The sequence below is a fragment of the Pelophylax lessonae genome (assembly GCF_965119305.1).
Source record: "Pelophylax lessonae genome assembly, chromosome: 6".
Taxonomy (NCBI): Eukaryota; Metazoa; Chordata; class Amphibia; order Anura; family Ranidae; genus Pelophylax; species Pelophylax lessonae.
In genome coordinates this window covers 232,668,110-232,693,212 of record NC_138773.1, presented here as the reverse complement: position 1 = coordinate 232,693,212, position 25,103 = coordinate 232,668,110, and the positions used below count along the sequence as shown (strand labels likewise).

At 40.9% G+C, this 25,103-nt stretch overlaps 1 protein-coding gene across 9 annotated transcripts in view; it reads left to right on the top strand.

Annotated features, from left to right (window-relative positions):
* PCBP3 (poly(rC) binding protein 3) overlaps positions 1-25,103 on the top strand; it is a gene marked incomplete at its 5' end in the record, with an annotated part of 73,401 nt that overhangs the window by 12,470 nt on the left and 35,828 nt on the right. For 8 of the 9 annotated variants that reach the window (XM_082261001.1, XM_082260999.1, XM_082260997.1 and 5 more), the window contains 4 exons: positions 3,601-3,633; positions 9,102-9,218; positions 17,163-17,294; positions 19,891-20,019. In XM_082261001.1, coding sequence (XP_082117127.1) covers positions 3,601-3,633; positions 9,102-9,218; positions 17,163-17,294; positions 19,891-20,019 — 411 coding nt within the window. Of the gene's footprint in view, positions 1-3,600; positions 3,634-9,101; positions 9,219-17,162; positions 17,295-19,890; positions 20,041-25,103 lie in introns of all 9 variants that reach the window. The other variant, XM_082260993.1, reaches the window with a different exon arrangement.

Below are 25,103 nucleotides of genomic sequence, written 5' to 3'. Positions count from 1 at the left end.
CAACAGTGTCACCAGCAAAGCACCCCCACACCATCACACCTCCTCCTCCATGCTTCACGGTGGGAACCAGGCATGTAGAGTCCATCCGTTCACCTTTTCTACGTCGCACAAAGACTCGGTGGTTGGAACCAAAGATCTCAAATTTGGACTCATCAGAACAAAGCACAGATTTCCACTGGTCTAATGTCCATTCCTTGTGTTCTTTAGCCCAAACACGTCTCTTCTGCTTGTTGCCTTTCTTTAGCAGTGGTTTCCTAGCAGATATTCTACCTCTTAACAGTTGTTCTAGAGATGTGTCTGCTGCTAGAACTCCGTGTGCCATTGACCTGGTCTCTAATCTGAGCTACTGTTAACCTGCGATTTCTGAAGCTGGTGACTCGGATGAACTTATCCTCCGCAGCAGAGGTGACTCTTGGTCTTCCTTTCCTGGGGCGGTCTGCATGTGAGCCAGTTTCTTTGTAGCGCTTGATGGTTTTTGTGACTGCACTTGGGGACACTTTCAAAGTTTTCCCAATTTTTCGGACTGACTGACCTTCATTTCTTAAATTAATGATGGCCACTCGTTTTCTTGTACTTAGCTGCTTTTTTCTTGCTATAATACAAATTCTTACAGTATATTCAGTAGGACTATCAGCTGTGTATCCACCTTACTTCTGCACAACACAACTGATGGTCCCAACCCCATTTATAAGGCAAGAAATCACACTTATTAAACCTGACAGGGCACACCTGTGAAGTGAAAAGCATTTCAGGTGACTACCTCTTGAAGTGTGACTCTACAATTTTCATAGTCGTGAAAATAAAGAAAACTCTTTGAATGAGAAGGTGTGTCCAAACTTTCGGTCTGTACTGTATGTATACGTGTATATATATATATATATATATATATATATATATATATATATATATATATATACTTTAACTTATTTATAGTTATTTATTATATTATAATTTATGATTTTGTGTTTCAAACTTTATCACATCTGGGATGTCTACTAGAGTCTTGTTTGGTCAGGTTTAAGTCAGTAATTACTAAGAATTGTAGGCCTACAATACATAACACCAAATTTCCATGCAAAAAATTGTACCGCTTTTGGTACAAAATTCCTGACATGATCATACCGCCAGGGAGGTTAATAACACCAAATTGCTTAGTTTTTTATACTCAAGCTAACCAAATCTAACCATACTGGTACTGACAGTGGATGATATTTCCCCATAATGTTTGACCACAACAACGAAAATCAAGAAAACAGGGGGGGGGGGGGGGGGATGGGTGAGGTAAATGATCTGGTGGTCAGTTGAAGCAGTAGGAAGATCTTGAGGTAACTGCTGTTAGCTGCCTGAGGGGGAAGACATATAAAGCGTAAAGGTCACAGAGATTGGATAAATGTTTTCCCTCCAAAGCATAAATCACAAATTCACCCGTCAGCTAAATACCAACTCCGCTTGGTGATAGAACACAATCTGCCCGGCGACAGCACTTCCAAGTAACTCAAAACTGTTAGGTACAGTAGTACCACAGGGCTTTCATCAAAATTGATCACGTAATCTAGCTGATTGGATATAATCAATGAATGACTAATAAATGACAATCCCTTGGGCCCCTTCCTTATGCTTTCTGTGGCCCTAACATATCTTGCCTAAACAATAATAAATCGGGCCCACTGGATTCGGTTCACATTTTCTAGGTTATTTATTGACAAATGTGCTTTAGTCTTAAGTAACAGCTTTCTCTTATCTGTCTGGCATAAGTTATGTAACGAAGATTAGCTATTGGTGCATTTTCAACCTTAATGCAATGTTAATAAATACCGTAATGTTTAAGCAAGCTTTATTACTACATTACCTTTTTCCTACTTAAAGCGGTTGTAAACCCTAGAAACAAAAAAAAAAAAAAAAAAAAACCTGCAAGACAAAGGCATAATGGGCTAGTATGCATCGCATACTAGCCCATTATGTGTAACTTACCTTAGAACGAAGCCCCGACACGGACCCCCGGACATCGCTGCGGGTGCTGCCATGATCCCTCGCCGTCTCTTCCGGGTTCGGCGGCTCCGGTGCGGTGATTGGCCGGAAGAGACGGCTCCGGCGCGATGATTGGCCGGAGCCGCGATGACGTCACTCCCGCGCATGCTCCCGGCAAGATAATTGAAGGTCCCCCCGGACCTTCAGAGCGCATGCTCCGCTCGCGCGAGCGGCTGCATGCACTGTAAATATCTCCTAAACCGTGCCGGTTTAGGAGATATTATTTGTACCTACAGGTAAGCCTTATTATAGGCTTACCTGTAGGTAAAAGTGTCAAAAAGCGGGATACTACCGCTTTAACGCAGCAAATGACGCTTGTCTTAGAAGACCTTTGTAGACACTATTTGTGCAAGACATACAACTCTTGTATATAATTAACCACTTGTGCGCCAGAAGGTTTTCCCCTTTAATGACCAGGTCATTTTTTTGCGATTCGGCGTTGCGTTACTTTAACGAATAATTGCGCGGTTGTGCAACGCTGTACCCAACTAAAATTGATGTCCTTTTTTTCCCCACAAATCGAGCTTTCTTTTGATGGTATTTGATCACCTCTGCTTTTTTTTTTTTTTTTACGCTATAAACAAAAAAATAGCAGCAATTCTGAAAATAAAAACAATATTTTTCATTTAAAAATCAAATGTTTTCATCATTTTAGGCCAGTTTGTATTCTGCCACATATTTCTGGTAAAAATAAATCCCAATAAGTGTATATTGATTGGTTTGCGTAAAAGTTATCGCGTCTACAAACTAGGGGAAAGATTTATGTCATTTTTATTTATTTATTTTTATTTTTTTACTAGTTATGGCGGTGATCAGCGATTTTTAGTGGGACTGCGACATTGGGGCAGCTAGATCGGACCCCTAACTGACATTTTTGACACTTTTAGGGTGACATTTCTACAGTAATCAGTGCTAAAAATATGCACTGTTACTGTACTAATGACACTAGCAGGGAATGGGTTAACACCAGGGGCAATCAAAGGGTTAAATGTGTCCCTAGGGGATGCTTTCTAACTGTGTGGGGGATGGGCTTATGAAATGAACACAGGGACCTCTAAAATAGGAGGAACACAGAAGCCCTTGAATCAAAATAAGAAGGCACGGTGTGGGTGATAGCATTTATTGAGCACTAATTTATTCCACTTAAGACGACTTCTTTGTATATGGACTGTGAATGCTTCACCTTTATTCATTTCTGCTGGTTATATAGCAACACTGTATTGTTGCATTCACACTATTGCACACTATTGGCATATTTGTATGTTATTTTCCATTAATGCTAGCAGCTTATAGTCATTTAATTTCATAGATAGTAGCTCGCAGGATCAATATAATTAACCAATGAAGCACTGTTCCATCCACTGACATCAACCATGGTGCATTGTTTCTCTCACTGACACCGATGATTGGGCATTATTCCTCTTCCCACTTAAACACAGGCGCTGTAGATTATTGGGCATCCTATCGCCACCTAGTGGAAAAAAAAGTGTTTTTTCTGCAAAGAAGGATATTTAACCTGGATAACATTATAGAATTAATTATCCTATTTTGTTTTTTTTTTTGTTTTTTTAGAAAGGAGAGACTGTGAAGAAAATGAGGGAAGAGGTAAGTAACATCGTAGCACATTTTTTCTTAAACATATCACATAAAGGTATACAGTATCTCACAAAAGTGAGTACACCTGTCACATTTTTGTAAATATGTTATTATATCTTTTCATGCGACAACACTGAAGAAATGACACTTTGCGACAATGTAAAGTAGTGAGTGTACAGCTTGTATAACAGTGTAAATTTGCTGTCCCCTCAAAACAACTCAACACACACAGCCATTATTGTTTAAACCGCTGAATAATAAAAGTGCGTACACCACTAAGTTTAAAATGTCCAAATTGGACCCAAAGTGGCCACCATTATTTTCCAGCACTGCCTTAACCCTCTTGGGCATGGAGTTCACCAGAGCTTCACAGGTTGCCACTGGAGTCCTCTTCCACTCCTCCATGACGACATCACAGAGCTGGTGGATGTTAGAGACCTTGCGCTCCTCCACCTTCTCTTTGAGGATGCCCCACAGATGCTCAATAGGGTTTAGGTCGGGAGACATGCTTGGCCAGTCCATCACCTTTACCCTCAGCTTCTTTAGCAAGGCAGTGGTCGTCCTGGAGGTGTGTTTGGGGTGGTTATGTTGGAATACTGCCCTGCAGCCCAGTCTCTGAAGGGAGGGGATCATGCTCTGCTTCAGTATGTCACAGTACATGCTGGCATTCATGGTTCCCTCAACGAACTGTAGCTCCCCAGTGCTGGCAGCACTCTTGCAGCCCCAGACCATGAGTCTCCCACCATCATGCTTGACTGTAGGGAAGACACACTTGTCTTTATACTCCTCACCTGGTTGCCGCCACACACGTTTGACACCATCTGAACCAAATAAGTTTATCTCGGTCTCATCAGACCACAGGACATGGTTCCAGTAATGCATGTCCTTAGATGACAGCCATGCAGACCAAAAGTGTGCGGCGTGTGGTCTGAGCACTGACAGGCTGACCCCCCACCCCTTCAACCTCTGCGGCAATGCTGGTAGCACTCATATGTCTATTTCCCAATGACAACCTCTGGACATAACACTGAGCACATGCACTCAACAGCTTTGGTCGACCATGGTGAGGCCTGTTCTGAGTGGAACCTGTCCTGTTAAACCGCTGTATGGTCTTGGCCACTGTGCTGCAGCTAATTTTCAGGGTCTTGGCAATCTTCTTATAGCCTAGGCCATCTTTATGTAGCGCAACAATTCTTTTTTTTTTTTTTCAGATCCTCAGAGAGTTCTTTGCCATGAGGTGCCATGTTGAACTTCCAGTGACCGTATAAGAGAGTGAGAGCGATAACACCAAATTTAACACACCTGCTCCCCATTCACACCTGAGACATTGTAACACTAACAAGTCACATGATACCGGGGAGGGAAGATGGCTAATTGGGCCCAATTTGGACATTTTCACTTAGGGGTGTACTCACTTTGGTTGCCAGTGGTTTAGAGTAGACATTAATGGCTGTGTGTTGAGTTATTTTGAGGGGACAGCAAATTTACACTGTTATACAAGCTGTACACTCACTACTTTACATTGTAGCAAAGTGTCATTTCTTCAGTGTTGTCATATGAAAAGATATAATAAAAATATTGTGAGGGGCGTACTCACTTTTGTGAGATACTGTATATAAGTACAGCCCCGCTGCCTGTATATATTTAATCACTTCTCAGTGACCTCCACCACCTCTCGCTAGTGTCTCCGCACTAGGCCTCAGTCTCAATCCCTCTGCTCCCTGCAGCAGGTCTCTGGCTCTTTCCACCTCACACGCGGTCCCAGAGGCAAGAGAGCGAACCTCAGACCCTGCCCCTTAATTATACACCTCCCCACAATCCCCTGCGGGACCCGCGGCTCCCTGGGAGTATAGTTCCATCCGTCCATTCCACACAGTCTTCATCTTCCACTGGACCACATATCCCATAATCCAATGCGCTACTCTTCAGGAGAACCTCAGAACGAACAGCAAACTTAAAGAAACAGTACATGAGCCTCAACTATGCTGGTAGCGATTTCCTACATGTTATTAACCACTTAAGGACCAGCCCTATTTCTGACACATGATGTTTACAAGTTAAAATTAATATTTGTTGCTAGAAAATGACTTAGAACCCCCAAAAATTATATATATTTTTTAGCAAAGACTCTGGAGAATAAAATGGCGGTCTTTGAAATATTTTTTGTCACGCGGTATTTGCGAAGCGGTCTTTCAAATGCAATTTTTTGGGAAAAAATAAATTTCACTGAATTGAAAAAAAAAAACTAAACAGTAAAGTTAGCCCGATTTTTTTTTTAATTGTAATAGATGATGTCACGCCAAGTAAATAGATACCTAACACGTTACAGTTTAAAATTGCGCACACTCGTGGAATGGCAACAAACTACGGTACTTAAAAATCCCCATAGGCATTGCTTTAAATGCTTTGTTTTGCTCTGACAATTGCGGCGATACTTCACATGTGTGATTTGAACACTATTTTCAGCGAGCGCGACTTACGTATGTGTTTTCTTTGGTGCGCAAGCTCAAGGGGATGGGGGTGCTTTAAATTTTTTTTTCCCCGTATTTATTTTATTTTAGTTTTTTTTTTAACACTGTTTAGAAAAAAAAAAAAAACTGATCACTTTTATTGCTGTCACAAGCAATGTAAACATCCCTTGTGACAGTAATAGGCAATGACAGGTACTCTTTTTGGAATGATCGGGGGTCAACGATGGTACAACGACTTCTTCAAGCCGATGTATAGGTACGTCAGTTTGCGGGAAGTGGTAAACCCAAAACCAAAAATGTAATATATTGCAGCTAACCAATCATTAGATGTGGTATCTGCATTCGTTTTCTTTTCTTAGGTTTTCCCTCTGTTTTACCATAGTGATTTGACCAGTAACACAGAGAGTGTGCCCCACTCTGGATAAATGAGCATTGCTAATCTGGGGGGGGGGGGGGGGGGGAGGTGAGTGTTAGATGTATTAGCAGATTTACATACACTAACAAATTGGAGCCAAACTACAGTTCACACTGCAGTTACACAAGCAGTTACAACAGTTTTCTTATCTTTTGAGATAAAGGTTTTACAGTATTAAGTAAAAGCTGATCATTGTATGCACCCCTATCAGTGGTAAATGATTTTTCTCAACACTTGGAAGGGTAACTCCACTTTTGGGGGGGGGGGGGGAATAGCAAATCAAAAATAATATAGAGTATACAATTGCAACACAAGTTATATTGTAATTGATTGTTATTAAAAATCACCTTTCCTTTTAAATCTGCAGTGCAATTTTCTGTAAAATGCAATATGACGACCTGGAGGCAAACCATACACGGATGATGTACAAAACGCCACCCTAGAAATCTCATTTGTCATTTGTGTGATTGGCTCACTGATTTCCCAGAAGTCTGCACTAAAATACAAGTCAGATTTTGAGCTTTCCTTGCAACACAAAATGTCATTTTTGGTGAGATACTCTCAAAGGGAAAATCATGTCTAAGACCCCATTCACACTGCCGCGAACAGAAAGTCGCCACATAAGGGGCGACTTGTTAGCGCAACTTTCAGCGCGACTTCAGCGAGACTTTGTGCAAATTCAGCACGACTTGTATGATAGACGACTTTGTACGACTTTGTATTTGGCCAATCAGAATATGATGGTTCTGGGTCATGCTCAAGCACACAAAAAAAAGTTCTTAAAAATTGTCGTTTTTGATAGAGAGACAATTACTGAAAAAATTATTGAAAAAAAATTGATTTCTTTGGATTTAGTGTCTGGGGGGGTCTAAAAGGTGTACCTGTGAAGTTTCAGCTCTGTAGCATGTCCAGAACCAGAAAAAAAAGATAATTTTTCTTAGAGTTTTTAGCAGCGCAGGGATGGGGCTCCGCTCCACCTGAACGTTTTTGTTGCAGGCGTTTATCAGGCATTTTTTGGGCGTCTTTGGAGGCAGGCATGACATCTGAACTTCTGTGTAGGGGTATATATATACACACACATATATATACACATACACACATATAGGTGTAATAGGAGCGGAGCCACATCCATGCGCTAATGAAATTATTTGCAGGGATGTGGCTCCGCTCCTATTACACCTATACGTGTATATGTGTATATATACATATATGTGTGTGTGTATATATACCCTTACACAGAAGTTCAGATGTCATGCCTGCCTCCAAAGACGCCCAAAAAATGCCCAATAAATGCCTGCAACAAAAATGCCCAGGTGTGAAAGGAGCAGAGCCCCATCCCTGTGCTACTAAAAATTCTAAGAAAAAATATCTCTTTTTCTGGTTCAGGACCATTTTAATGGAAAGTCGGATCACAAGTCGCTTCAAATAAGATAAGGAGCCGACTCCCATTGAAGTCTATGGGACAAGTCGGATACAAGTCGCCTCAAAGTAGTACAGGACCCTTTTCTGAAGTCGGAGCAACTTCAGTAGTGCCAATTAAGACGGCATTCATTGATTAACATTGCTTTTGTTATGTCAAGCGACTTGGGGGCGACTTGAGGGCACACAAGTCGCCTCACAAGTCGCGCCAGTGTGAATGGACTCTAAAGGGATGCAGACCCTGTCACTTTCTTCACTAGAGCCCTGCAGGTGCAACAGCTAATTGATAATTATAAAACCATTCTCATACAGATTCACTCTTTACATGGACACAGACAAACAAACAGCTACTGTATTTCTTCAAAATAACAAAAGGTAGGAATCTGCAACACAGTTTGATAAAAGCCTTGCAATGTACACAAAGGAGTAATGTTTTTTTTTCTCAGTGAAAGTTGAGTTGCTTTTTAACTCATATGTTTGCAGGAGAGCTTGCTCTTTTGAAAATCAACAAACTTACTGGTCAGATCACCAAGTAAAAATAAAAGAAAGGAAGCATTAAAAAAAGAAAACAAATGCAGCCATCACATCTAAGAACTAGTAAACTTTAATATAATAAATGTAATATAATACCCAAAAATGGAACTTCCACTTTAGGTATTCTAACCCCCTGACATGCCACATTTGGCATGTCATTTTTTTTGGGGGGGGGGGGCGGGTACCTGTCAAAACTTCCGCTCGGAGTGCCGCGGCGCCCTGAACGGAAGTTCTCCTCTCCCCCTCCCTCTCTGCAATCTTCTGGGACATGTCAGAGGTCCCAGAAGATTGCCGGCCAATCAAGACGCGCAGCGCGACTCGCGCATGCGCAGTGGGTACCTGGCTGTGAAGCAGCAAACTGTCACAGCCGGGTACCCACAGCAGTGATGCCGGCGCCGAGGGAGAGGATCGAGGCTTCGGGCGGCCGCATCGCTGGACCGTTGGACAGGTGAGTGAAATGGCTGGTCTCCACTTTAAGTCCAGGATAAATTATTGAGCCCCCTGTTGGGCTGTTGGAGCTTTGCTTACAGTAATGTGGATCAAAAGTGTTAGAGGGTGTAACAGGAGGTTTAACGTGCTGAACATTACTAATATTAAGATAGTAATAATGATATATTGATGTTTTTCTATTTTTGTAGAGTGGAGCTCGAATTAACATTTCAGAAGGGAACTGTCCAGAAAGGATTGTTACCATAACTGGACCAACAGATGCTATATTCAAGGCCTTTGCTATGATTGCTTATAAATTCGAAGAGGTAACTCTGTTAAATCAATGTTAATTACATACAAGCCTCAGACATTGGGCCAAGGTTTAGTATGAGTTTTCATAGATATGAAGAAATACACATTCCGATTTTCTTTATAGTCCAAATACTGCATGTATAATTATGTTTATTATATGAAAAAAGTGAAATTTGTATGAAATATTACACTATAAGTAAGGTGATATTAGATTTAAATTTCAGTAGCGCAGGAATGCTGGTATACCCTTACCACCTTCAAATGTTGTTTTCAATTGATACAATGAAAACACTGATCACTCTGATGCACAAGACTATAATTATGATCACCAGACTATTAGACACTTTGTCCTAACTCATTAAAATAGTCCATCAAGAGTCCATAATAGCAAACATGCAAACAATGGATTGGCAGGCTCATCCACAGGGAGTGATTCTAGTGAGAATTAAAGGGAACACCGTCACTCTCCATCACCACTGTGCCAGGAAACGTCTAGATGAATTGGAGACTTACCAGATCCCAATGTCTACCCACTCTCTATGCGTGTCACCATCAATACACCTCATCCAACACGAATCAGCCCTTATTCAGTAGTAGTTCCTCTCATGTATGTATGTAGGGAGAAGAGAAAGAAACCACCACTAGCGTGATAACGTTTTAACTAGAGTATTTATTCATTAAAAGCATCACACATTAAACCCACTTGTTGGAAGAGCAAAATCGCACATACAAATCCACATGCATGCATAGGAGTCGCCAATTTTCATCTGTCAGCTCCACGCTGGGCTGACAAGCAACCAGAGGCTCCCACAGCTCTGTATCAAATCAGAATATGGACGCCGTATAGCCACGCCCCAACGCGTTTCATCATATCCGACTTCATCACCGGGGCGTGACTATACGGCACGGCAGTCCATTTAAATAGTGAACCGCACACCGCCCTGAATGAACGGATCACAATACAATAGGAACACAGCTGCTGGGCCATCCTTCACAGAAAAATATTCACAAGGACAGATATATCCGCCTGTGCACTAAACCCAATCGCGGCTGGCAAAGTGTGAGACAATATAAGTCGGATGCATAGTGGAAAAACATCCTAATCACACAGCAGTATCCAGTGACCAAACCGCAGCATTTAAACTGTGAATACATCATCTTAACCAGGCAGATAATTTAACCAACTAGGCCGTTAACCCATGTAAGTCTGGAGAAAATAAGATATATTCAGAAATCATTCCAAATATATCAGTCCGCACAGGGGAGGTGTATGAGACAACCACGGCCCAGAAACAGTGTCCTAGATTGCAATCTTCCCATCATTTATATATAATATCACACCAATCTCAATGTAATATGTTCAACAGGAATACTGAACTTGCTGCCTGCCCTGTCCATGGTTAGCACTTTCACCTAGCAGCAAAAATGGTCGCTGGTTTGAATCCAAACCATGACACTACCTGCCTGGAGTTTGCATGTTCTCCCTGTGCCTGCGTGGGTTTCCTCCGGGTACTACAGTTTCCTCCCACACTCCAAAGACATGCTGGTAAGTTAATTGGCTCCTGTCTAAATTGGCCCTCGTATGTGTATGTGAATTAGGGACCTTAGATTGTAAGCTCTTTGAGGGTAGGGACTGATGTGAATGTACAATGTATATGTAAATCGCTGCTTAAATTGATGGTGCTATATAAGTACCTGAAATAAATAAAAGCTTTCTATCTTGCTCTCTCTGTCTGAGCATATATCAACCCTATAAATGAAATTATAAAGCACTTAAAAGTGTGCTAAATATTAGGATTTCATTTTTAACTGGTGTGGGTTTTTTTTAAATAAATTCAGTTTATTAAAATTATTGGTAAATACAATGCACATGATCATGCATGCTGATTATATATATACTGTATATATTTTTTTTTTCTGGAGTAAGGTAGAACACATAAGGCTCCTTTCATCCGGCCGCTCCGTGTGAAAGGTCCGCTGCGGGACTTTTTTTTTTTTTTTTCCACGGAGCGGATGACATTTCTGTCATCCACTCCGTGTGCCCGCATATCATCCCATCCGTTTGCGGATGATATGCGGACATAATGTAAGTCTATGGCACTGCGGATGTCAGCGGATGACACCGCTGACATCCGATTTTCCTTCCTTTCCGTTTTTTACACGGAAGGAAAAATAGGGTTCTGTTCCATTCGTAAAAACGGAACAGAACTGACAGGAGGAAAATCGGGTGTCAGCGGATGGTATTCCGCTGACACCCGCAGTGCCATTCACTTACATTATGTCCGCAAATCATCCGCAAACGGATTGGATGATTTGCGGACACACGGAGCGGCCGTGTGAAAGGAGCCTAAGTCCGACGTGATTGGATATATACTGTACGATAATGTATGGACATGTGTAGTATATACTAAACCATACCAGGCAATTTTAACTTTTTTATGTAATCAAATCACTTTTTTGGAGGGTTTTGTATTAAAGCTTTGCATTTTCTCCAACAGTCTCACCCCCTACCCATCCTTAGGCCTTTTACAAAAAGGTTTACAAAGAAGTTACAACAAACATATATGCTGGCTGCCTGTAGCCTATTGATTACAAAAAAATAGTGATAGTAATAGCTCTACCCAACATATCACACTGTAGATTGCAACTGTAACCCAGAGACATATCCACATTTACATTTTCTGCCTCCCTTTATCAGGGACTTATCACCTCAGGAGCCAATTTTTTAACAATGAATATAGGGCCTAAACCAACCCTGCCAAAATCTCCAGAACATTTGAGGGCAGCTTCTACATTGATATACCAATTTTCAACACAATTAGTACTTGGTTAACTTGGTTGATCCAGGTGGCCAGGGTTGAAGGTGTATGGAAATACCCATTGTTGGGGAATGAAACGGTACTCAGCCAGTGGGCACTTTACAGCAGATCTTCAACCAGAAAAACTAATTATTTACACCTGGCCTCAGCCCCCTCCCTCTCCCACTATTTGTTGTTTCACAGTTGGTAAGGTTGAATAAAGACACTAGTCCATCCAGTTCAACATGTGTGGGTGTGTTTGTGTCGATAAGAATTTCCCAAATCCCTGTATATTGTGTTCGCTAAGATACATGTCCAAGAGTTTTTTAAAACAATCAATTCTTCCTGCTGACATCACCAATTGTGGAAGAGAGTTCCTCATCCTTATTGTTCTGACAGTAAAAACACCCTACGCAGCTTAACCTCCTAGGCGGTAATCCCGAGCGTGACTCGGGGTTGGTCTTTCATATCAGGAGCGGTAACCCAGAGTCACGCTCGGGGTGGATTGCAGAGAGCGCAGCGGTGTTCTCTTATCTTATCCTGGCGATCCAGCGATGATCTCTCATTGCTGAGATCGCCAGCCGAGAGTCCCGCCGCAACTCCGCCCTCCGTCGGTCTGATCACTTCCTAGTTCCGGAACTAGGGAGGGAAATTCAAAAAAAAAAAAAAAAAACGTTGCACAAAACACATTTTGTATTATATATATATATATATATATATATATATATATATATATATGCATATATGCATATATATATATATGCATATATATATATATATATATATATGCATATACATATATGCATATATATATATATATATATATATATATATATATATATATATATATATATATACCGGTATATATATATATATATATATATATATATATATATATATATATATATACATATATATATATAAACATATATATATATATATATATATATGCACACACACATATATATATATATATATATATAAAATTATATTATTGATTCAATTATAATTCATGCGTTATATATTATATATATATATATATACACACATATATCTATAATATATAATGCATGAATTATAATCTAATCAATAATATAATTTTATTATATATATTATATATTAAATAATAAAATAATATTATTGATTCGATTATAATTCACGTGTTTGTGTTTCAAATTTATCACATCTGGGATGTCTACTAGAGTCTTGTTTTGGTCAGGTTTAAGTCAGTAATTACTAAGAATTGTAGGCCTATAATACATGAAAACAATTGTACCGCTTTTGGTATGTAATTCCTGACATAATCATACCGCCAGGGAGGTTAAGGTTAAACCTCTTATCCTCCAGTCTCATTGTGTGGCCCCATGTCTTCTTACTAGGGATCGACTGATTATCGGCAACACCGATATATCGGGGGCCGATATGCACTTTCCCCAATATATCGGAATCGGCCCCTGAGGTTACCGATTTTGCTGATATTTCTGGAAAGTGCTGTACCGGAGTGATGCCTGCAGCTGGGGCATCACCCCGGTACCGGCGTCCATAGCCAATGGTCGGCTGTCTTGTAATGACAACCGATGCGGCTGAGAAGCCACTCGGCTGTCATTACAAGGACCGGGAGGGGACGCCCCCCCTCCCGCTGCCTTCCGCGGCTTGCCCGGTGGGACGGGAGACCCGGGCATCCTACCTGCACACCCGCCAAAGAAAAGCCCCCGATAAAAGCCACATTTAGCTCTGATCGGGTCTCCATGTAAAAACCTGGAAATTATGTCATGACATCACTTCCGGGTACTGGAGCCAGATTAAAAAAAAAATTACAGCATTCAAAACAGCCAAACTTGGCATTTGGAAGGCTTTTAAGTGCAGAGGAGGGGTTTGGGGTCTTTTAGACTCCCAGATCCCTCCACAGCAGTACCTGTGTAAAAAAAAAAAATATAATATTTTTTTAAATGTCTGAAAATATCGGCCAATATCGGCCGATACCGATATCCAATGACCAAAATATCGGTATCGGCATTAAAAAAACAATATCGGTTGATCACTACTTCTTACACTCTCTGAGACTGAATAGTTTCCTACCTACGCTGGGATTACCATTTGGGTATTTGTATATCGCTATCATTTCTCCTCTTAAGCATCTCTTCTTCAGGTAGAATAAGTTTAATGTTTGTTGTCACTCCTCGTAAATGAGGTCCTCCAGTCCGCTTATTAATTGTTTTGCCCTTGTCTGGAGTTTCTTCAGTTCCAGCACATCCTTCCTGAGGATTGGTGACCAGAGCTGGACAGAATACTCCAGATGTGGCCGAACCAGAGTTTTAAAAATTGGCATGATTATAGTTATATCTCTGGAGTAAATTCCCTTTTTTATGCATGCTAATAGTTTGCTGGCTACTCAGTCTGTCTTCTGCTAGGACCCCCAGATCTTTCTCCATCCTGGATTCCCCCAAAGGTTCTCCTCCTAGTGAATAACTTGCATTTATATTTTTAACCCCCAAGTGCATTACTATACATTTTATGACATTAAACCTCATATGCCATGTAGTTGCCCACCCAATTAATTTACTGAGGTCTTCTTGTAAAGTTTCTATATCCTGCTGTGATGTTATTGCCCTACTTATTTTTGTATCGTCAGCAAACACCGAGATTGAGGTATTCATACCAACCTTTATATCATTCTTTAAATAAATTAAACATAATTGGTCCCAGGACGGAGCCTTGGGGTACTCCACTTATCACTTCTGACCAGTCTGAGTACAAGTTTTTTATTACCACCCTTTGGAGGAACCCCTGTAGCCAGTTATCTATCCAAGAACAAACCCTATGGTCTATACATATAGGCCTCAGTTTGTAAATTAAGGGTTTGTGGGGGACTGTATCAAATGCTTTTGCAAAATCCAGATACACCATGTTTACAGGCCTACCTTTGTCTATATGGCAGGTCTCTTCCTCGTAGAATGTTAACAGATGGGTTTGGCAAGAACGACCCTTACATATTTTTACTTTTTTTGTGCAGCAGGGCAGCACTTCTTCTGTTAATTCCCTGAGTGTGTGGATGTGAAGAAGGGCTCTGTCTGGCCTTCAGGACCTAACAGAAACCTTCGGTGCATCAGCCTGTGCAAAGGTTTCCTGCATGTGTGTGTTAAGACAGGGCAGTTAGGGAGATCCCAGGCCACTGTTTGTCTGCCCCTGTGTGTAAAAGTTCAGAAACTGAACAGATGTATCTCAAGTCTCTGCCAGGTCTCCCCTTTGGTGCATCTGTGCATTCATCAGACCTTGAAAGATGCCAGTCCAGGGGAAGGGGAAACGGGGCCACCATTGAAGGGACTGAAGTTCGCATTTAAACTTTGATATTAAATAAAGTCAGCCTGTACTCAGAGAAGTATGTAGGCTGCCATTACTCACCTATTCTTTTGAAAAACAGCTTGCCTGTCTGTCATGCTTGTACAGTGGCTTTGATACTGAGAAGGAACACGAGTACCAGTGGTTAGAATCATGTTTTTTATTGGCGCAGTGCTACTCCAGAGCAGCAGAGGGGGAATTCATGAATCAAGATGTATTTCTTTTACCAAGGTTTTAGTTGGAAGCAAGGGAACTGGAGAAAGTGCAGAGAAGGGCAACCAAACTGATAAGAGGCAGCTTAGCTATGAGGAAAGATTAGAGGAACTGAATTCATTCTCTCTTGAGAAGCAGAGATTAAGGGGGGATATGATCAACATTTATAAATACAATAAGGGGTCCATATAATGAACTTGGTGTTGAGTTATTCAATTTAAGGTCATCACAGAGGACAAGGGGGCACTCTTTACGTCTAGAGGAAAAGAGATTTCATCTCCAAATATGGAAAGGTTTCTTCACAGTAAGAGCTGTGAAAATGAGGAATAAACTCCCTCTAGAGGGGGTTCTGACCAGCTCAGTAGATGCTTTAAAAAAAGCCTGGATTCTTTCCTAGGTGTAAATAATATAACTGGGTACTAATATGTATAGGTAAAGTTGATCCAGGGAATATCCAATTGCCTCGGGCATCGGGAAGGAATTTTTCCCCCTGCTGCAGCAAATTGGATCATGCTTTGCTGGGGTTTTACGCCTTCCTTTGGATCAACTTAAGGTATAGGATTGTGTATTTGGGATTGTGTGGTTGTGTTTTCTTTACTGTTTTTTGTTTTTTTTTGTGGTTGAGCCAGATGGTGTCTTTTTTCAACCTGACTAACTATGTAACTATGTAAGAAATGTTTCTATGGTAAATTTAACTATAGGTTTAACAGTAGGTTCACAGTGCTAGCTAGCATTTGCTCTACCAGCCCAATGTCTGTTCTGCATGCTGATTATGGTATGCTAAGTCATTGATATTGTTTAAGTAACAATGCCATCTGTACTTGTAAACATTTATTGTTTTTGATTGATTATATTATTTAAATATGTTACTTGTTTCATGAATTCCCCCGAATCCGGCTTTCCATTATACCTCCACTGACATGTAGATAGGAAAACTGCATTCATAACTCAAGTATATGCACCCAGAGGTTCCTCCACATATCTTTAGCAATCTTATACAGCGCCCTGGCAGCCCTTTTCTGGTAATACAGACTTCATCTTGGAGGTTGGCACTTTGGTCTGTCTCTGAACCAGCTCTTGATTAGTGAAGCCACCCATCACATTAAAGAACCAACGTGGGAGTCGAAAGGAGTGGGATAAAGCACCCAATTCTTAATTAAATATGTACATACAAATACTAAGGTTTTTTCTGACACTCATTAAAACTGAAGAAGTGGCTTGGAGAAGCTACAAACCTTCTTCAACATTACAGAACAAGTCCAGTTGACTAACCACTACTATGTTTACCATGACCTGTATAAATGAGAACTTTCCTAGACATACTAGTTAATGTCAGTATTTAAATATTATAGCACCCCAAATGTCAGGGTTCCTGAAGCACCGTGAAATATTACTAAAGGTATGTGCAGAAACCTCTGGGTGCCTACATATGATTTCCAAGAGCAGCTTACTTACATTTTAATACAATGTAACCTAAAGACAAGGGCAGAATGTAATGGAACAAGTCATGATTTTATTGTCCTGCAGAGGGCAGTGTGACACTATCACAGAACAACATCTTTTAAATCTTACTGCAGAACACAAAATCCTTATATTCTTTCTTCCTAGGATATCATAAATTCAATGAGTAACAGCACTGCAACCAGCAAACCCCCTGTCACTTTAAGGCTTGTGGTACCGGCAAGCCAGTGTGGCTCCTTGATTGGAAAAGGAGGCTCCAAGATAAAGGAGATCAGAGAGGTTAGTGCACTTGGTACATTATATTGAAAAAATGAAATTGTTAATAAATACATTTGTAAACGCTTCCAGGAAAAAAAAAATCATAAAAATTTAAGACATTTTACATTTTTTTCACATTTGCTTTAAAGCTAGTGTATCTAAATTATCCATAATTTGAAGCGGATTTTCACCTTCAAAGGAAAAGTTCCTCCTCTCCTCCTCTCCTCCTATCCTCTGCTCTGCTACACAAAGATTGCCTTTTTTTTTCAAATAGGAGGTTTGGTTCTGCCGCCTTGGCAAATGATGTGCACTGTGCTCCTCGTGCCTCCTGGGATTTGCATGTCACACATCCAAAGAGGCATTGCTTCCATTCCCAAAGGGGGGGGGGAGGGGGCCCTCCTAGCGGTGCGTCATCTGGAGGCTAGCTGAACCCAAAAAAGTCAGCAGCCTCTCAATAATGTCACAAAGAACATGGCGGCACAGGACCCAATCAGTGGAAGAAGGGAAGAGGATCTCAGCAGAACAACATTGGATCCACTGGGTGGGTGAGTATTTGAGCTGTGCAGAGACTGCAACCTGGTAAGCAGGGGTAAAAAAAAAAAGAACATTGGGGGAGGGAGATATACCCTTTTAGGGCTAGAAGATGCTTCTAAGAGCCTGCCTCCAGCATTGTTAATGCTGAACATGATCATATCTGTGGGTAGGATTATCTTTCTCAAAATAATCATATTTTAATTATTTTGACAGCAAGACAGTAGGCCTTGCTGGCACCTTAGTGAATTCTACATGGGGTGTTATGGAGAATGTGGAAACAGCAATTTTCTGTTGATTAGCAGGGCAGAAAGTGAGAGGAATCCAACTCAGTGTGACACATAAAGCAATAAGATCTGCCACAATCTTTACCCATGGTACTCATCTACATATTTGGTAGGAATGTTCCAAAATTAGACGGTACTGAACTGGTGTATACTGACTAGTTTATATGCTTCTGGGTATCCTACAATCCCCAAAAGAAGCTTTGCTGAATTTAAACTGGAAACCTGTATGAATACTCTGGATTTTTTTTTTTTTTAGCTCCTGGGGTGTTCTGCAAAGTTTACATGTACAGACACCCCCTAGTTATCTGCTTTCCATATACACTGATCAGCCATAACATTATGACCAACCACCTAGTATTGAGTAGGTCCCCCTTTTGCCACCAAAACAACCCTGAACTGTTGAGACATGGACTCCACTAGACCTCTAAAGCCCCGTACACACCCACCGATTGTCAGCCGACCGTTCGGCCGTCTTTTGTCCGGTGCTGTCCTGTAGGTTGAAAAGTGCTAAAGACTGCACACGAATTTTGTCGGCCAACAACAACCGACTGCAGAAGTGATGTCATGTGATGGTTAACTTTCCGTGTGTTTTTTCTTCTCTGAGCATGCCCAGTCTTGCTCATCTGCTTTTTGTCGGCCGAAATCTGTACTGACTGACGAACAAACGGCCGTTCTGGTGTTGGCCAACAAACATTTTAAAGCCTGCACACCAGATTCTGTTGCAGTCGGTTGTCGGGAGCATCTTACTAACAAGCCGACAATCGGCCGATCAGACGTTGGCCGAATATTTACGGCTGACAATCGGTACGTGTGTACGGGCCTTAAAGGTATGCTGTGGTATCTGGTAACAAACTATTAGTAGCAGATCCTTTAAGTCCTCTAAGTTGCGAGGTTGGATCTGCATAGATCAGACTTGTTTTTCCAGCACATTCCACAGACGCTCAATTGGATTGAGATCTGGAAAATTTGAAGGCCAAGCCAACAACTCAAACCATTATTTACCTACTTTTGCAGTGTGGCAGGATGCAATATTATGGAAAGAGGCCACTGCCATCAGGGAATACCATTTCCATTAAGGGGTGTACTTGGTCAGCATCAAGGTTTAGGTAGGTGGTAAGTGTCAAGGTAACATCCACATGAATGGCAGGACCAGAGGTTTCCCAGCAGAATATTCCCCAAAGCATCACACTGCCTCTATTGGTTTGCCTTCTTCCCATACTGTAACTTGGAGGCATCTCTTCCCCAAGTAAGCAACGCACACACACACACCTGGCCATTCACATGATATAAAAGAAAATGTGATTCCTCAGACCAGGCCACCTTCTTTTATTGCTTCATGGTCTATTTCTGGTGCTCACATGCCCATAGTAAGGGCTTTTGACTGTAAACACGGGTTAGCATGGGTCTAGCCATTACAATCTGGCCCTTGCCCAAATAGCTCAAATCCTTCCACTTGCCCATTTTTTTCTGCTTTTAACACATCAACTTCAGGGTTAACATATTCACATTTTGCCTAATATATCCAACCAATTTTCAGGTGCCATTGTAGCAAGATATTCAGTGTTTTTCACTTTCCTTGTCAGTGGTCATAATGTTATTGCTGTTCAGTGTAAATTGCCTGCTTAGCACTGCCTGCTTATCTTGCCTGATTTATAGTATTATTGTTATATGTGCATTAGTTGTGCTAAAAAAGCAAAAACATAAGCGCATAGTACAAAGGCTAATGCAAATTCTAACAGCATAAACAAATGGCATGTCACAATATATGGTACATTGTTATGCTTTCTTTTTTTTTTCAGTCTACAGGTGCTCAAGTGCAGGTAGCGGGAGATATGCTGCCTAACTCCACAGAGAGGGCAGTAACCATTTCGGGCACCCCTGATGCCATTATCCAGTGTGTCAAGCAGATATGTGTGGTGATGCTGGAGGTACAGTGTATCGGAGTAGCGGTAATGTAAACAAGCACACCACACTTCATTTAAAGACACATCACAGTAAGAAGACAAGGACGACTTGATAGTGTAGGTATATATTAAAGCTGAATTCCAAGTATGGCTTTATTTGCATAGTTACATTGGTCCAGCTTGGACCAGTGTACATATGCATATGCTATACCTGTGGGATCAGAGAATCAGGTAGTCACCACTACTACAGTGATTGTTGCTATCTTTCATGTCCTGTGCAGAATGGCTGTCTGCTGCACAGTGAACACAGGGGTTGCTCAGTCTGCAGTGCACAGGCACCATTCACAAAATGTCTTGCCTTTTTGTCAATGAATGCAAAGCATTCTTTGATTGGACAAGGTGTATATTGTGACAACACCGCCCCGCCTGTACACTTTGTCCAATCAGGGAACACTGAGGAAAATGCAAGGTGTTCTGTGAATGGCCCCCATGCCAAGCAAGCAACCCCATGTGTTCACTATGTAGCAGGGCAGCTTCTCATATGAGACTGGGAAGAGAGCAGTGATCTACTACAGTGATTTTCCATTTCCAAAGGAATCTCAAAAGTATGGCATATGCATATTAACATTGGTTCAAACTGGGCCTATCTGGAATTCACCTTTAATTAAAAGCAAAAGAGAAAGGTAAGAGCAAAGTGATAACTTTAGTGCAAATCAATCTTGGCTACAGGGGCTACTTGAACACTCAGGACATATTACAAGCCAAATGAGTTACATACATATAAACAGCCTTATTCAGTAAGTTAATATTAAATGTGCATAGTGTAGAAATATAAAGCAACCAATCAAATTTTATCTTTCACTTTTCTGACTGCAGTTTGCTAAAATCATTCAATTTCCTTTAGATTTACCTTCAACTATGTAATGTTTAGGTATGACCCCGTGTTATATGGTTTTGGTAAATCTAAAGGAAAATTGTACAACACAATTTTTATAATGTATGGCCAGCTCAACAGTTTTTCATCTGAACAGATTATATTGACATTTTCAGTCTAACTATTCAGTTTAAATAGAGCAAACGCAAGTGGACAGCAAGCGCCTGTCTTATAGTACAGTTCTTTCCCTGAATACCTGTGGAACCCCAGGTTTAAAATGCAGGCTTAATAGAACTCATCTTTTCTGGCTGGAGCACTCTAACTTTTCCCATTGCATACTCTGCCAATAACAACACCTCAGTGTCATACAATGATCCTCTCATTGCTTTGTAAGTGCTAGGAAAGGAGAGGCAGAGCAGTCCAAGTTGGAGGAGTTGTTGCTTCTGTTTAGTGCACACCCTTGGTGTACAGTAAAAATTTGTACTCTAACATATATAGAGTAAACATGTAGGGTTAAATAATGTCCTAAACTAAATTTTCTGCTATAAAGGTAGTACCAAAGTGCCAGAATATACCTGCTTTGGTTAAAATGAGTTTTTGTGATGTAAAATCCCAACAAATTCTGACTTCCAGGGTATGGGGAAGGGAGGAACGCCTCTTCTCCGTCTCACAATGAAGTTCTTTAATTGCATTTTTGTCTTAATGCAATGCCCAAGTGTTAATAAGAGAGGCAGTGTCCCTAGCAGGAGCGTAGGTACAAGGGTCACCATTACAACCAAGCCCCATGCTCCAGGGGGCCCATGAGACCCCCTCTATGCCTGGATAGGAGGACAGTGGGGAGGAGGCATGTAGAGGAACTTATCCCTCCATGTAGCCACTAAATGCCTGCTTCTCCTCCTCTCCCTCCCGCAGACATTTAGTGGCTGCAGAAGAGAAATTGAAAGCATTGGTTCCTCCACATGCCACTACCGCCGCCTCCCTATCCTTGTCCTACTGCCCCAGGCCCCTCTGTGCTTCCTTGGCCCCCCTTGCCCCCCCCCTGTCATGGAGAGCAGAGATGACATGTGTCATTTACCGGCCCTTTCCTTGTCTTTTTTGAATATAGTCAGTGATAATTTTTTTTTAATTCATTCATAGCTGGGGCATAGTAAATTGTGTTTACTATGCCTCCATTTATGAATGAACGGGAAGCTCTGTACAGAGCTATTCCTGTCTATTCATTCTGTACATCTGAGGCTGCAGAGAAAAGGATGTCCCTTTCTGTGCCTCAAAAGTGAGACATCAGGGGTCTATTTAGACCCCTGATATTTCACCAAAGCCCCCCAACAGGGGTCCTAAAGGATATGTAAAAAAATAAAATTGTAAAGAAATAAAAAATAAAATGGTAAAAAATAATAAAAAATTAAAACAATAAAAAAACTATTGACACCAGTGGCGGAACTACCAGGGTTGCAAATGTTGCACTTTGGTCGATTGGGCTTTGTCATTCCACCACTGTGGGGGGACCCCAAGACTGCAGGAAGGTGGTCTGCTGTGGGACGATAATGAAGGGTCCCACAATGGGAGTAAAGGGCCCTGGGGGCAGTGGGGCCCTTCATGGTTTCTTGCAACAGGGCCCTGAAGGTTCTAGGTCTGCCTCTGGTCCCTAGGCTTATACATATCCCAACTTTCACCAAGTTAGTAGAAACTTTAAGGGATTTGGGCACAGTGCTAAGGAATATTATTGACAATCTACAGGGATGATCTGGCACATTATTGTAACAACTTTAGAAATGTTTTCTTCAAAGCAGGTTCAATTTAAGCCAAATTATTAGATTAAAACCAATGAAATCCCTAACAGGTTAACTATAAGAACTGTCCACAATTGCAATTTGCATAAGAGACATCAGCACATGGAATAACAATATGCAAATTGTTAACATAGTTTAAAGTGATTCACTAGCAAGGAATACACATATATGTATGTCATTATTCCTAAATCTGGTAAATATCTATCTATGTGGAAAAACCATTTAATAAAAATTTGGCAAACCACCACCTTTCATTAACATTAGCCTTCACCAGGGTTTTTATCTCCCCTGGGACTCCTTATATGCCATTTAATTAACAATGTACTCTTAAATAGAATTTACCAACATTGAACTTAAAATTGAAATAAACCCTCCTATCAGTTTCAGCCAAGGAAGCTGTCATATTGCTGCACATGTGATCAATTATGACACCAGCCATTGGAGGGTTTGACAATTTGGTTGAGAGTACAATCAATGTGACGGTTAAATTCCCATCACATGCTGGGAATGTAACTGTTTTTTGAAACTGTTAAATTGATGGGTTTACTTCTGCTTTAACTTACAAAAAAAGATAGTGGGGTTCTAAAGGGGTACAATTTACAAAAAAAGAGACTGGGGCTCTAAAGGGGTACAATTTACAAAAAAAGAGAGTGGGGTTCTGAAGGGGTACAATTTTTAAAGAGCAACTGAATGAGAAAGTCTCTATATTGTGAATTAAAACAATATTCACAAAAAGAAAACAAATATTACGATGACTTTAAAGTTTTGTATAGCCAATATAAAGTTAAGGACAAGTTAAAGATTATGTTATTAAATAAATTGCATTCTACATTTGCATTTAGGTACAGCTTGATTTGATGTAGGCAAATCTTCTTTACATTGTAGACAAAAATACGCTCATGCTATGGTAACTGAAGGGCAATAAAAGTGTTTCAACTAAAGAATATACGCTGATTAGTTGAAACATGCAAAAAATCAGAGCTGACCTGTCTATATTTATTTCTCTGCATTATTTAAAACTGGCCAAAACTTGGCCAGTTTCGCATGTGGGCAAATTGTTGTTTTTTTCTTTTTTTTTGCCTACTAGTACAGTAAGGCCACCAAGAGTCTTGGAAATAATAGAGTTTAGATTGTGAAGCTGTAGAATTCTATGGGGTTGACTTACTAAAGGCAAAGAGGCTGTTGACTTTGTAAGAGAAATTTTCTCTTAGCTTAGTGAATGTGGCAAAAAATCACTTTGCAAAGAATACATAATCCCGTACAAGGAAAAATAAATACTATCTTGCATATGATTGGAGGATGGAAGTCAGCAGTACTTCACCTCATTCACTAAGCTAAGGAAAAACGAATTAGCAAAGTAAACAGCTTATTTGTCTTTAGTAAATCTATCTCTATGTCTTAGGCCCTTTGGTGCTCTAAGAAGTCATGAGATCCCAATTGTTAGTAAGGGTATTACACCCAGTTGGTGGGTTTGGCTTAGGAAGGGAGTAGATAATGTTGACTTTGCAAATTCAAAGTTCATTTAGTGAAGTTGTATTTATTTTACTTACCCAATCATGTGCAAGCACAAATCACATTTTTTTTTCTCTTGCATATATTTGCATTAATTAAGTGTACTCATTTTTACTGCTCCTTTCACACGGACTCCATGCTGCTCAGTGGGGGATCTATACATTGATCTGTGTGCGGAGAGGGAGGTGTCAGAGCCCCGCTGCTCTCTATGGGGAATCAGATGAGAGCGGACTGAATGTCCGCTCTCATCCGATCCCATCCAATCCCCTGGACGGATGGAAAATAAGGTTTCTATGCATCCGGATTTCACGGACAGGATCGGATAAGGATGGCAGCGGATGTCAGCGGACATCCGCTGCCCCATAGGGATGCATGGAGGATCCGATCGCCTAAAAAACTGACAGGCAGATCTGATCGGATTGTTAGTGTGAAAGGACCCTTATTCTTGTAGATAAGTAAACATTCACTTTGCAAAGTCAGCATTCTTTACTAACAAATCAACCCCAGTGAAAACTCTGTGCTTGTAAATCACCCTGGTCCAATAAAATATACACTAATGTTTATCTCTAGACCCAGTGGACTTCATTTACTAAAGGAGAAAAACATGTTGTCTGTCCACATTTTTCTTGCTTGTGATTTGATGATTGTATGAAATACAGTTTCATCTTACCCAATACGTGTTGTAAACATTGACTTTGCAAAGTGAAAATGTTTTACTCCTATAGTAAATTAGCTCCACTTATGGGGCTTTTCCACTGCATGGAACCGAACGGTTCGGCTCGCTTTTGTGCTTTTCCACTGCTGGTACCGCATGATACGGTGTAGGAACAGTTCGGTACGGTACGGCGGCGCTTTTCCACTACATGGAACCGAACGGTACGACTCTCTAAAACAGTACCACCTCGATTGTGGTTTCAAGAGGTACCATACCG